Source organism: Anser cygnoides, chromosome 1 (assembly GCF_040182565.1).
Source record: "Anser cygnoides isolate HZ-2024a breed goose chromosome 1, Taihu_goose_T2T_genome, whole genome shotgun sequence".
Classification (NCBI taxonomy): Eukaryota; Metazoa; Chordata; class Aves; order Anseriformes; family Anatidae; genus Anser; species Anser cygnoides.
The window spans coordinates 103821259-103833976 of NC_089873.1; the positions used below are offsets into that span (position 1 = coordinate 103821259).

Here is a 12718-nt window from a genome sequence, read left to right on the forward strand (position 1 = left end):
AGCCAATTTTGTTTTACCTGCATGTCTTGGCAAGTGATGAAGCCTTTGCCTTCCACATCACAAATCTGAAAGAACTCATGTGCTTTTCCCAACACAGTTGGTCCTGGGTCCTCTTCTCCAGTCCTGCTCTTCTCTGCATCGCCTGAGGGCACAGGACTGGCACAGTCTCCTTGCATTCTGTCCATTGTCAGAATCTTGTCACTGAATATTTTGGGATGCTGCTATCCCATTTACTCACAAATTCTGGTCTGAACTCTGTGCATGGAAGATAAGAAAAAGAGCAAATTAGACTCTCTTAATTATACTTTCAACAATCTCTTAGCAACCATCTCTTTAATTAGGCACAAAATCTTAGAAGAAGAAATAGCTTTTTGAAAATGCATGCTTGCACTAAGGCTGCACTAAGCATACTGCAAATGGGATGGTGAATGAGGAGGGGACAGTCTGAGTGAAGGACAAGACAAAAAGTATCCTAGTTCTGAAAAAGAATCTCAAAGCAAAATCAGACAGTTTAATAAGAAATACAGACAATCAATTAACTGGAACAAAAAGAAAACACAAGAAAAACATATTAAAAAATATTTAAAGTTACTACAGTTATTCAATTGATATGCTTGTGACTGATCATCTTAACACCACATTATCACAATTTGTATCCAGTGCTTTGGAGTACAGTATGTGCACATGATAGCTAATGAATGAAAAATGATTGATGACTGATGGAATCTGATGGATGGATCACTTGTTTGAACTTATATTTTAAATCACTAAAATTAAGAGAAAGCTAATGTATTATGGAATTCTGAAACATAACTTAGGTGTTTGACTTTCACCTGTGAAACATCTAATTGCTAGTGAGCTTGGTGGAAAGACTTCATAAATTAAACACATTCCAGAGTCTCTGTGAAAATTTGTTAGACCCCCTTCATGAAAATACTTGTGTGTAACTCATGTTTGCGTATAATTTTATCTTAAATTCATTCTGGGAATTCTGATGGAAATATTTTTCCCTCTCCAAACTTATTCTAAATTGTACAACATGCAGTAACAATACAAAAGAAGCAGGCTTTTCCAAACTTCAAATGAGTTCAAAGGCACTATTGAATATCCATCTTTTTCCATGGCTCACCTTATGTTTGGTAAGACTCTCTGTATGACCCTAACTCATTATCATGTGGGTAAATCAAGTTTATAAAAAGTCTCCTTCGCTGGAGTACTGTGTAATTGTGACAGCCTAAGAATGTATACAATTACCAATGCTCAGATGACATGCAGCAACTTGACTTTATATCTGTATCTTGGATTCGTTTTTCTATTTTTCTAAATAGGTCTATCTAAAGTAGCCAAAAATTTGTCTGATGATTTTTAAGAGAGAAATATATTTTGAGAAGCTTTTCATATGAAGGAACAAAGCCTGACTGGCACAATCTGGAATAACTCCAACAGAGGCCAGTGAGAATTATTTGAATCTGAAATGTATGTCTGTAGTCTCCAGACTGCAGGCCTGGGCATTGCATGGATGTGAAGGTAGAATCTAAGAAAAATAGAACTTCTGCTTTTCTACTCTGTTTATTAGGTAGAAAAGGCTCTGATCACACAGAGTAGGTCAGCCAGAGTCTACTCAATTCTGTGCTTGAGTTCTAACAGGCAGTGCTTTATCCATCTTTAAACATACCATCTTTCAAGACATTCTTAGATGTACAGTTCCTCACACCTGTGGCTTGCAACGGCTTTCCATTAAATTCTGTCCCTTTTCAAAGTGATTTATCTATATTGGCTATGGACCAGGCTACAAGACTTTGTATGCTGCAGGTAAGTAAAAAAGCACTGTAAACTAGCCTTGGACTTCCATCCATTTTCGGATTTTGATGAGCAAATCACTCTCACACTCTAACTCCATTTGGCAAAAATCTGCAAACCTTTGATACTGAGTCAGAAGAACATATAGTTGACTAATTAGTCAGTCTTATCTGTAAGACCACACAGAATTGTATCCCAAGACAGGGGAAAGGGGGGCAAGATAACCTAGGCCTGAAAGATGTGCCTGTAAAAAATAGGTGAGGAATTCATGGTGTGCACATGTCTTTTGACATGTAAATCACTTAGTTTAGGATGCATGTCTAAGTTGGAACAACAAAACAAGAAAGAACAAGATGGTCTGAGCATATGCAAGAACTGGGTTCAAGCAGCGAACACAGTGAGGAAGACTACTGACAACCACCACAGACCCCCCGGAAGACCACAATCAAATGTGGTCAAACAAATGTGCATGTGTCAGGAACATTTACATATTGTAATGAATTATGGGAAATAGTATGAATATGTTGATTATTTCTATGAAATATAATGAATACGTATGTTCTGGTTGCATATAACCCCTGTAGTTTGGACAGTTCGGCACGCACACTAGGTGGAGAGATCCCCTGGGTATCCAGCACCACAATTAAAGAACACCTGCTTTCTAAAACTCCTAACTGAGTAATAGAGAGTTTCTTTGACCAACTTTCATGGTATCACCTTGGTAAATCTAGCACATTCTGATTTAGCTTCAGGCCTCTTCCCAATGGAGCTGAGCATGCAGTTCTCAGAACTTTTTTCCTCATGCTCTCCTACAACTCTGAGCATCCCAGTACTGCAGTTCAAATACTCTCCAAAGCTGAAAATGTTTTAATGACCAAAGAACTTAGCTGTCAAAATCTTTCCTAAGCAGTTATAAACTTAGCCATTTCCCAAGACAGTCCTCACGTGATGGAGCAGCAGAACAAAAAACTTCCTGAGAGCAGGCAACAGTTGGCTATATACACTACCAGCCTGTTTTAGGAAACTTCTTGTAATGGGCCTGACTTCAGTTATAACACACGACATACAGGGGTGCTTTATAAAGCACAGAAATCAGATGCTTAAACAAAGCATGCGCACAGCAGACTGACCTACTCATTTCCGTAGCGTGTGAGCCCTCTGGTGGGCTCACGGCACTCTACACCCCAAAAGTCACCAAAGCTTGTCATTGCGCCTGCGACGTTCCAGCAGGCCCTGGAAAATGAACAAGGTTAGTAAATGTTGTCACGGGCATTTGACTATTACACCTGCCTGGTCAGCTATACTCTTTCTCTTATTACGAAAATTTCTAGCTTAGGAAGTGTGACCAACCACTGTGGGAATATACACTAAGGGAAAGATCACTCCTGAATTGCTCTCTCTCTTTATCCCTTTCTTGAAATTTCTAGTATTAGCCAGTCTCAAAAATACAGTATAATCTAGGTGAATCTTTGCTCTGAGTCTACATAGCCACTTTCACAAATGAATTCCATGGAAATTCCCCAGCAAGCCAGACTTAGACTACGATGGTGTAACAGTGTAGATGAGATTCTCCTTTGACACTGCTTTTACACACCTAAACTTCATTTAATTCAATAAAGCTCATTCTTGGCTGAAACCAGGGTATGAGGTAACTAAAATCAAGCCATCAGTTTCAACTTCTCAGTGACAGTAATATAAAATCGAGTTTAATTATATCAAAATTCACTGGAACAAGTGAAGCCCAAAAATGATCTTGACAAGATCTGTCTCAAATTTCAAGGGTACTAGATAAAATCAAATTTTTCTTTTTCAAATTTCAGCAATTTCACAAAAGACCACAACTGCAGGAACAGACCAGACTAATCATAACAGTATATGCTGCTAGTACTGTCCATTATTAGATTTTCTTAAGAAAAAGGAAAACTATCCAAATAATAGATAGCCAATTGCATATGAAAGAATACAAATATGAAACCAGATTTAAAAAAAAAAAAAAGTGGAATAAAAAGGCACTATGTACTGCTTGATAAAGTTATTTAGATTTAGTAAACAGCTCAGATATGATTCAGAAAATATCACCATGTTTTCTAAATACTACAAAATGAAACAATACATCGTGGGAGCCTCACTTTCTTGTAAGTTGCCCCGCCTTTCATACACGACATAAAAAATTACATAGCAACAGTACATAGTACAGAAAAAAATAATAGAGAATGAATTAATATTCTTAACCATCAAGGCAGCTTACACAGCAAGTAGTTTTTCTTAATTCCTAAAGTGTCCTGATACTTTACAAATGCTGGTAATAACATGCAAAATTAAAACTGCAATTTACCCTATGTTACTAGATCAGCAATGCAATTGTTCCAAGGCTGGTTTTAAATAAAATAGGTGGTTCCTTTCACTCATCCATCCCCTTCAGAAACTCAATGGTTTACAAATTCAAAATTCTGTTAAGAAACCCCATGTCCATTCCTTCAGCTACAAAAAAAAATTTCACCATGTAAAAACACATCATATCACAAGCTGATGAAAATGAGCATAGCTCCAAATGATACTAACCAAGGATGTGGGCTTTACGAGATTTTTACAGGTTATTAACCATGAGGTATTTTGGGACTGGTCTTCAAAAGGTAGGTCATTGCTGGTATTTTGATCATGATTTTTCAATCTGGTATACTGTAAATCACTAGGCTCTTGAATTGCACAGCAGTGCTGATGCACAGATTTCACAAGTCATGAGGTGTGACAACCTCATTCTCCCTAACTGTGACAGTTAAAAACTTACCAAGCTGTTTTACCTGCATTTATGTCTCTGAGTTTCTAGGTTTCAGTAAAATATTTTTTAGCATTTGTCTACAGGTAAAAACTTTTTGCCCTATCTTTTAAGTTTAGAAGACTTTTTCCACACTCATACAAAGAAATAAATAAATGATTATGAAATATTATATGGCTCACAATAGAAAAAAAAATTAAAACACCAATATCATCCAGGGATACAATTTACAAGCTGATAGTTTATTGCAGTCATAACTCCATATATATATATATATATATGTATATATATACACACACACACATACTTGCACACACCCACACCCATATATATACTTAGGACATTTATATATATATGTATTTGCTGCACAGAGCTTGACTGAGGAAAGCATCCTTCAGCTGATAGATGTAACACCCAGCCCTGCACATCTTGAAGCTAATGAAAACAGTTAAATTCTACAGATTCTCTGAAATTAGATCATTTACTCACATGCCTGCATACAGATCGACTAGCCCTGCTTTAGCCTCCTTTAAAAAAAAAAAGGTAGCAGCGCCTTTTACAGTCACTGTGCCTAATTTTTCAGACTCTTATTTTTGAAGGAATTTCCCTGTTAAGATCTACTTTATAAGTCACAGCCACACCCTGTCAGTTCTGCAAACATTGACACAAATGGCTGCTAGTGTATGGCAAGAAAAAAATCAAATACAACATTCAGGAAACTCTTCATATATTTTTCTTTAACCTATACCCCTTGTATTCAGGTCTGTGCTAAACACGAGAGAAACAGAATGTCTCTCTTTGGCCTTTAGCAGCACACTTCAAAACACAAATCATCAGAAAAAAAGTGTAGTAAGTTTACTTAATACCACGGTTACCATAGATTTATACAAAAAATATTCTTATGAGAGGCAACATTTATGTTTTACAGATATTGGAAGATAAAAACAACTTTCCCTACAACCAAACTATCATTTTCAAAATAACCTTTGCTATTTTGTCAGCTTCTGTAACCTGATTGACATATGAACAGGGAGATCTTCAGAACTGACTTAGTGTCAGAGTTATCTTTTAGCATTATGTTGAAATTTTTCTAAAGCTGATAAAATGTAACACCATAATTATTTTAAGCTGACATAAGCCTGCTAAAAGAAGACATTCTCTTCCCTATCACCATGCCCTGGCCTTAGAATCATTAAGGTTGGAAAAGACCTTGGTATACATTACATTTAGTCAAAATCTGTTGTATCAGTATATATAAAAGTATCTTGGTAGCAGTAAATATCCTTTTTAACTATAATTTACTGTCATCATAGGCATTCAGTGTGAAGACCCTGAAGGCAGTCACCAGTCACAACTTCAATTATCTTTTGTATTTGCAGGGAAGCATACAATGAAAATCAACTAGGCAGCTCTAGAAGTATGCAGGACATAAAGTGATTTTGCTGTGACACTGTTTTTCTTGCCCTAGTACATGAAGACTGTAGAAGAGCCACTACAAATAGTATCAGTTACAGCACTTTTGGGCACCACATTTATGAAATATTCTTTATGTAGAAGGAGTTACAACACCTGGCAGTCCAGTACACTCAGCTGTCAATCCAATTGCAAGCGTCTCACCCCTTTTTGCCTTAGTACTGGTACCAGTATTACACAGAGATGTAAAGCAAGGCAAAATGAGCTAAAGCAACTTGCTCAAGTTCACGACAGCAGACAGTGCAGTAGCAAATGAAGCATTTTTGACAACTACTGTGGTTCTAATCCTGCTGCCTTCCAGCATGAGTGTTAACAAAAGGGTCAGGGGCTGCGAGTGCTGTATGCAACACTCACAGCGGCTCCAGAAACATCCGTGTGCCACCTCTGTTCCACTGTCAGCACGGCAGCCACACACCAAGCAAACAGGTGGAGGTGCTTCTCCTCCCACAAGAGCTTTTCCAAGTTCCTTCCCAGTAGGTGCCTCCCACACGTTGCAGGAGTCTATACCGTCAAGGTGTGCAGCTCATAGCTCCGAGAGAATGGGCAGAAATGTTGATTGGCACTTGGGGACAGGAAATGTACTAATAACGGATATCACTTGCGGGCTGCCCTGAACCTCCTAAAACCCTGCCCAGGCCCGACAAAATTGCAAAAGCAGTGTTCTCATGCAGACCTCCCTCACAGGAAGCAGAGCTTGCAACAGGAGGAGCACAGAGGAAGAGCAGAGCACTGTTGAGACATCAGGGAGAGAAAGGAGAAGCAGCTGTCACTTTGTGCATTTCCTCCAGCAGCATTGCTAGGGGGATGATCTGGCTCTGCACGCTCTTCTTGTCTTTCCTCTCCTGACACTTTAGGCCCAGGATACCTTCCCCCAACTCACCTCCCGCAACTTCCTGCAGGCCCCCAGGCGAAGGTGCAACACGAGCCCTGCGCACTGACTGATGAAGTTCCACACACGCCTCAGGGTGGAAGTAAAAGTGCAGGAAGATTTAAACAACTTTCTAAACTTTGTTCAGGTACGAATAGCATAACCCGGTGACGAGCAGGCTGCGCCCCGGGGGCGGGACAGTGAGCCAGTCCGGCCTCCCTCCGCCCACAGCCGGCCCTTGCCCACACAAAGGGGGCTGTGCAGTCAGAGTACAGATCACACCTCGCCTCTGGCAGGTCAAATTCCGAACCAGCAGTAAGTCAATTCGGAGAGCCAGGGGAATTCAAATTTGCAATACCCTCCTTGATCCCTACTGCAGCTAGGACTAAGTATGTGATGGCTTGCTTTCTGGGGTAAGGCCACTGACTTGAAATCTCTGTAACCTGAATGATACAAGGCAGAAGGGTTTGGAAGGGTGCAGGACAACTCATCCAAAACAAAAACTTAAGGTGATGACTAATCTAAATGGACCAACTAGGATCTTCCAAGCTTGTGATTTCAAATTGTCCCAAGTGCCGTTACACTTGCACAGAAGATGGTAACAGGAGACAGAATTGATTTCACATTCATTTGATTCAGAAATTTCAAATAGCCCAAAGTACATTTTGAAAAACGTCGTGCTAGGGTATGTTAATGTCTACCTTTGGGAACAGGTCCTCTGAGTAACCCTCTAGAAAATAAATATACTTTGTTCTCATCACTGCAGCATGTCACAACTGTAGAAGAGTACTTTGTACATGGTGTTCATAATGTATTTCAATTCAGCATACTTCCTAAAGCAAAAACAAAGAAACAAACAAAACAACCCCCCCCCCCAAACAAACAAAAAATGATAATGGTGCAATTCATACCATTGTGTTTGACCCCAGAATGGGTAGCTTCTTGAGATGAGAAATAATTATAAAAAAAATAATCAAAGGGACAGCTGAAATAGCAATACAATAGGAGGTGGTATAAAGACCACAGGATCATAGAATCAATTAGGTCGGAAAAAGCCTTTAAGATCACGAAGTACAACCATCCACCTAATGCTACAAGTCCACCACTTAACCGTGTCCCTAAGCATCACATCCACACATCTCTTACCTCCAGGGATGGCACCTCCACCATGACACTGGGCAGCCCATTCCAATGCCCAGCCACCCTTTCTGTGAAGAAAGGCCTGATAGCCTTTCTGATAGCCAATCTAAAAATAATCTTTTCTGATAGCCAATCTAAACCTCCGCTGGTACAACCTGAGGGATGTCACTTGTCACCTGAGAAGAGAGACCGACACCCTCCTCACTGCAACCTCCTTTCAGGTAGTTGTAGAGAGCAATAAGGTCTCTCTTGAGCCTCCTCTTCTCCAGACTAAACAACCCCAGTTCCCTCAGCCACTCCTCACAGGACTTGTGTTCCAGGCCCTGCACCAGCTTCATAGCCCTTCTCTGGACATGCTCCAGGGTCTCAGTGTCTTTCTTGAAGTGAGGGGCCCAAAACTGAACACAGTACTCAAGGTGCAGCCTCACCTGAGCAGAGGACAGGAGAACAATCACCTCCCTGGTCCTGCGTGCTACGCTATTCCTGATACAAGCCAGGATGCTGTTGGCCTTCTTGGCCACCTGGGCACATTGCCGGCTCATGTTCAGGCAAATGTCAACCAACACATCCAGATCCCTTTCCTCTGCACAGCTTTCCAGCCACTCTGTCCCAAGCCTGTAGTGTTGCCAGGTTTAGTCAGGATCCGGCACTTAGCCATGTTGAACCTCATCCCATTGGCCTCTGCCCATCGACCCATGCTGTCCAGGTCCCTCTGCAGGGCCTTCCTGCCCCCTGGCAAATCGACGCTTCCCCCCAACTTGGTGTTGTTTGCAAACTTACTGAGGGTGCACTCATGCAAATCATCAATAAAGATATTAAAGAGGATGGGCCTCAACACCGACCCCAGGGAAACACCACTGGTGATCGGTCTCCAGCTGGACTTCACTCCATTCACCACTGGGCCCAGCGGTCCAGCCTGTTTTTAACCCAGCAAAGAGTATACCGGTCCAAGCCATGGGCTGCCAGCTTCTCCAGGAGAATACTGTGGGAGACTGTGTCAAAGGCCTTGCTGAAGTCTAGGTAGACTACCTCAACAGCCTTTCCCTCATCCACCAGGCAGCTCACCCAGTCATAGAAGGAGATGAAGTTGGTCAGGAAAGAGTTGCCTTTCATGAACCCATGCTGGCTGGGTCTGATCCCCTGGTTGTCTTGCACATGCTGTGTGATTGCATTCAACATGACCTGTTCCATCACCTTTCCTGGCACCAAGGGCAGGCTGACAAGCCTGCAGTTTCCTGGGTCCTCCTTACAACCCTTCTTGTAGATGGGTGTCACACTAGCAAGTCTCCAATCATCTGGGACCTCTCCGGATGACCATGTGTAGTGGGTTTACGTGGCAAGGTTTTGGTAGCAGGGGGCCATAGGGGTGGCTTCTGTGAGAAGGATCTAGAAGCTGCCCCATGTTAGGTAAGGGCCCCACTGCTGACCAGAGCTGAGCCAATAAGCGATGTTGTTTTGCACCTCTGTGAGAGCATATTTAAGACAGGGGAAAAAAAACGCTGCACCACACAGCAGCTGAGAGAGTGAGAGGAGTGAAGAACAGCCTTGCAGGCGCCAAGGTCAGTGAAGAAGGAGGGGGAGAGGTGCTTCAGGTGCCGGAGCAGAAGTCCCCTGCGGCTTGTGGTGAGGACCATGGTGAAGCAGGCTGTCCCCCTGCAGCCCATGGAGTACCACGGTGGAGCAGGGTTCCACGCTGCAGCCTGTGGAGGAGACCACGGTGGAGCAGGTGGACCTGCACTGACGGAGGCTGCGGCCTGTGGAAGACCCCTGCCGGAGCAGATTCCGGGCCGGACCTGTAGCCCGTGGAGAGGAGACCACACAGGAGCAGGTGACCTGGCAGGAGCTGCTGCCCATGGGGGATCCAGGTTGGAGCAGTTTGCTCCTGAGGGATGGACCCCGTGGTACAGACCCATATCTGGAGCAGTTCTTGAAGAGCTGCTGCCTGTGGAAAGCCCACGCCGGATCAGTTCAGCAAGGACTGCATCCCGTGGGAGGGACCCCACAGCACAGGGGATGAGAGTGACCAAGAAGGAGCGGCAGAGAAGAAGCGCTATAGACTGACCATAGCCCCCATTCCCCCTGTTCCCCTGCGCCGCTCGGGGGGAGGAGGTGGAAGAGGTTGGATGGGGGGGAAGGTGCTTTTGGTTTCTTTCCTTTGTTTCTCGCTTCTCTAGCTTGTTAGTAATAGGTAATAAATCTTACTATCTCCCTACGGTGAGTCTGTTTTGCCTGTCACGATAATTACTGTGTGATCTCCTCGTCCTTATCTCAACCCTTGAGCCCTTTTCATCATATTTTCTCCCCGTTCCTCTTTGAGGAGGGGGAGTGAGAGAGCGGTTGTGGTGGAGCTCGGCCTCCCACATGAGTAAAACCACCACACCATGACCACTGATAGATGATGGAAAGCAGCCCAGCAATCACATCCGCTAACTCCCTCAGCACCCTCGGGTGCATCCCATCGGAGCCCATAGATCTGTGGGTGTCTAGCTTGCCTAAATAACCTCTAACATAATCCTCTTCAACCAAGAAAAAGTCTCCCTCTCTCCAGGTTTTCTCTATTGTTTGGCTCGGTAGTGCATGGGGGCTAGCCTTAGCAGTGAAGACTGAAGCAAAGAAGGTGTTTTGTAACTCTGCCTTCTCTGTATCTGCCACCACCAAGGCACCCACCTCATTTAGCAGCGCACCCACATTTTCTTTAGTCTTCCTTTTGCTGCTATGTATTTGAAGAAGCCCTTCTTGTTATCCTCGATCTCTCTTGCTAAATTTAACTCTAACCGGACCTTGGCCCTCCTCATTGCATCCTTGCATTCTCTGAAAATGTTCCTATATTCCACCCAAGTGGTCTGTCTCTTCTTCCACAACATGTATGCTTTCTTCTTCTGTTTAAGTTTTCCCAAGAGCTCCTTGCCCATCCACGCAGGTCTCCTGCCCCCCTTGCTTGACTTCTTTCTCGTAAGGATGCACCGATCCTGAGCTTGAAGGAAGTGGTGCTTGAATATTAGCCAACTCTCCAGGGCCCCCTTTCCCTCTAGGGCCCTGGCCCAGGGGATTCCTCCAATTAGGTTCCTGAAGAGGTCAAAGTTAGCTCTCTTGAAATCCAGGGTTGCAGTCCTACTTTTTGCCCTGCTTTCTCCTCGCAAGATCTTGAATTCCAACATCTCGTGATCACTGCAGTCGAGACTGCCCTCAACCTTCATGTTTCCAACTAGACCGTCTCTGCTTGTTAGTACCAGGTACAGCATTGCCCCTCTCCTTGGTGGTTCACCTGCCTCCTGTGTAAAGAAGTTATCTGCAATGTTCTGCAGTAACTTCCTGGACTGTTTGTTCTGGGCTGTGTGGTCTTCCCAGCAAGTATCGGGGTGGTTAAATTCCCCCTGAACAATCTTTGGGCTAAGCATTGCCACATCTTCTCCTCCCAGATGTAGGACCAGCAAAGGGTAATAGTCTGAGGGTTGAACCAAAGTGGGAAGTCTCCTGCTGATGTCTTTAACCCAGGCCCAAGGAAGGCATCAGACTTCCCTTAGAGGAGGGTCCCTTCTACGTACTGAAGTCTTTTCAGTTTAATCTGCAAACTCATATTTTATCTAGCTTTGCTAAGGCCAAGCGGCCCTCTGTTCCCCCTATTGTGGAATCACCCACAACTAAAACATGACTTTTTTTCCTCCTCCCAGTGGTTGCGATACTGGGGGTTGGCCTTTCTGACCCTGGCAATATCTCTGGTGGAGAGGAATCGTCGCCTTCTCCATCCATCTATTGCCTTTCAGCCTCCAGGGTCTCACACCTATTGCTCAGGGCTACCTGATAGCATGAGACAGATGAAGACAAATTTCTCCTGCCACCTCGAGCCTGGATTTGTTTCCATCTGTTCACATCCTTGAAACTTCTGCCTTGTGTCTGCTGGGGAATGGATACTGCATTCCCTTCTTGTTGGGGAATTTCTGGTGCCTCTTCTTGTTTGACAGAGGCCAGAGCTTGGCACCACCCTCTGAATCCCAGATGCCCCTCAGTTTTTCCACTTCTTCTTGTAGCTCAGTTACCATGCTGAGCAGGTCTTCCACCTGCTCACATCTCACGTAATTGTTATCTCTGCAGCTGCCCAAAGATGGTGTGAAGCTTTGGCACTCCCTGCAGCCTGACCTCTGGATGGCTACATGCTTTTTCAGAAGCTCAGTTTGGGTCCCCACCTCCTTTTTGCTAAGCATGGATGTGGCCTTCCGCCAACTGTTTGCCATGACTTGTTTGCCATGAGCTTGCTGCTGCACCCTGCCTGCGTGCACTGCCGCACAAACTGCCATGCCACACCCTGACTGCTGTGCCACACCATGTTTGCCTACCCTGTTTGCCATGGTCCTGGTTACTCGTGCTCCCCAGGGGATGCCTGTGTACGATGGAGGGGGGGGGAGAAGGAGGGGGGGTGGGTCGCTCCTGGCTCAGCCCAGGAAACGAACTCTGTTGTAGAATCCTTTCAGTTTAATTTGCAAACTCATATTTTATCTAGCTCTGCTAAGGCCAAGTGGCCCATTGGGGAAATACATCAAAGCAAAATCTAAAAGTGAAAAAACAGGTCCTACAGAGAATGAAAGAAGAGTGGGACCGTTAAGCCAAAGGGGGCATAATAACCATCTTAATTTTCCTCTCCCAAATGATAGCTTCCTACATAG

At 43.9% G+C, this 12718-nt stretch overlaps 1 protein-coding gene across 10 annotated transcripts in view; it reads right to left on the minus strand.

Moving 5' to 3' along the window:
• CRACR2A (calcium release activated channel regulator 2A) overlaps positions 1–7099 on the minus strand; it is a 53850-nt gene extending 46751 nt beyond the window's left edge. For 6 of the 10 annotated variants that reach the window (XR_001214081.3, XM_013199949.3, XM_013199947.3 and 3 more), the window contains exons 1-3: positions 6930–7099; positions 2931–3033; positions 18–255 (exon numbers count right to left, since the gene is read on the minus strand). Coding sequence is in view for 8 of the 10 variants with exons in the window: in XM_013199949.3 (XP_013055403.3) it covers positions 18–185 (168 nt within the window). In the remaining 2 variants the exon portion in view is untranslated. Of the gene's footprint in view, positions 1–17; positions 256–2930; positions 3034–6403; positions 6869–6929 lie in introns of those variants that run through there. The other 4 variants (XM_013199941.3, XM_013199942.3, XM_013199945.3 and 1 more) reach the window with 4 other exon arrangements.
• Positions 7100–12718: the final 5619 nt, after the last annotated feature.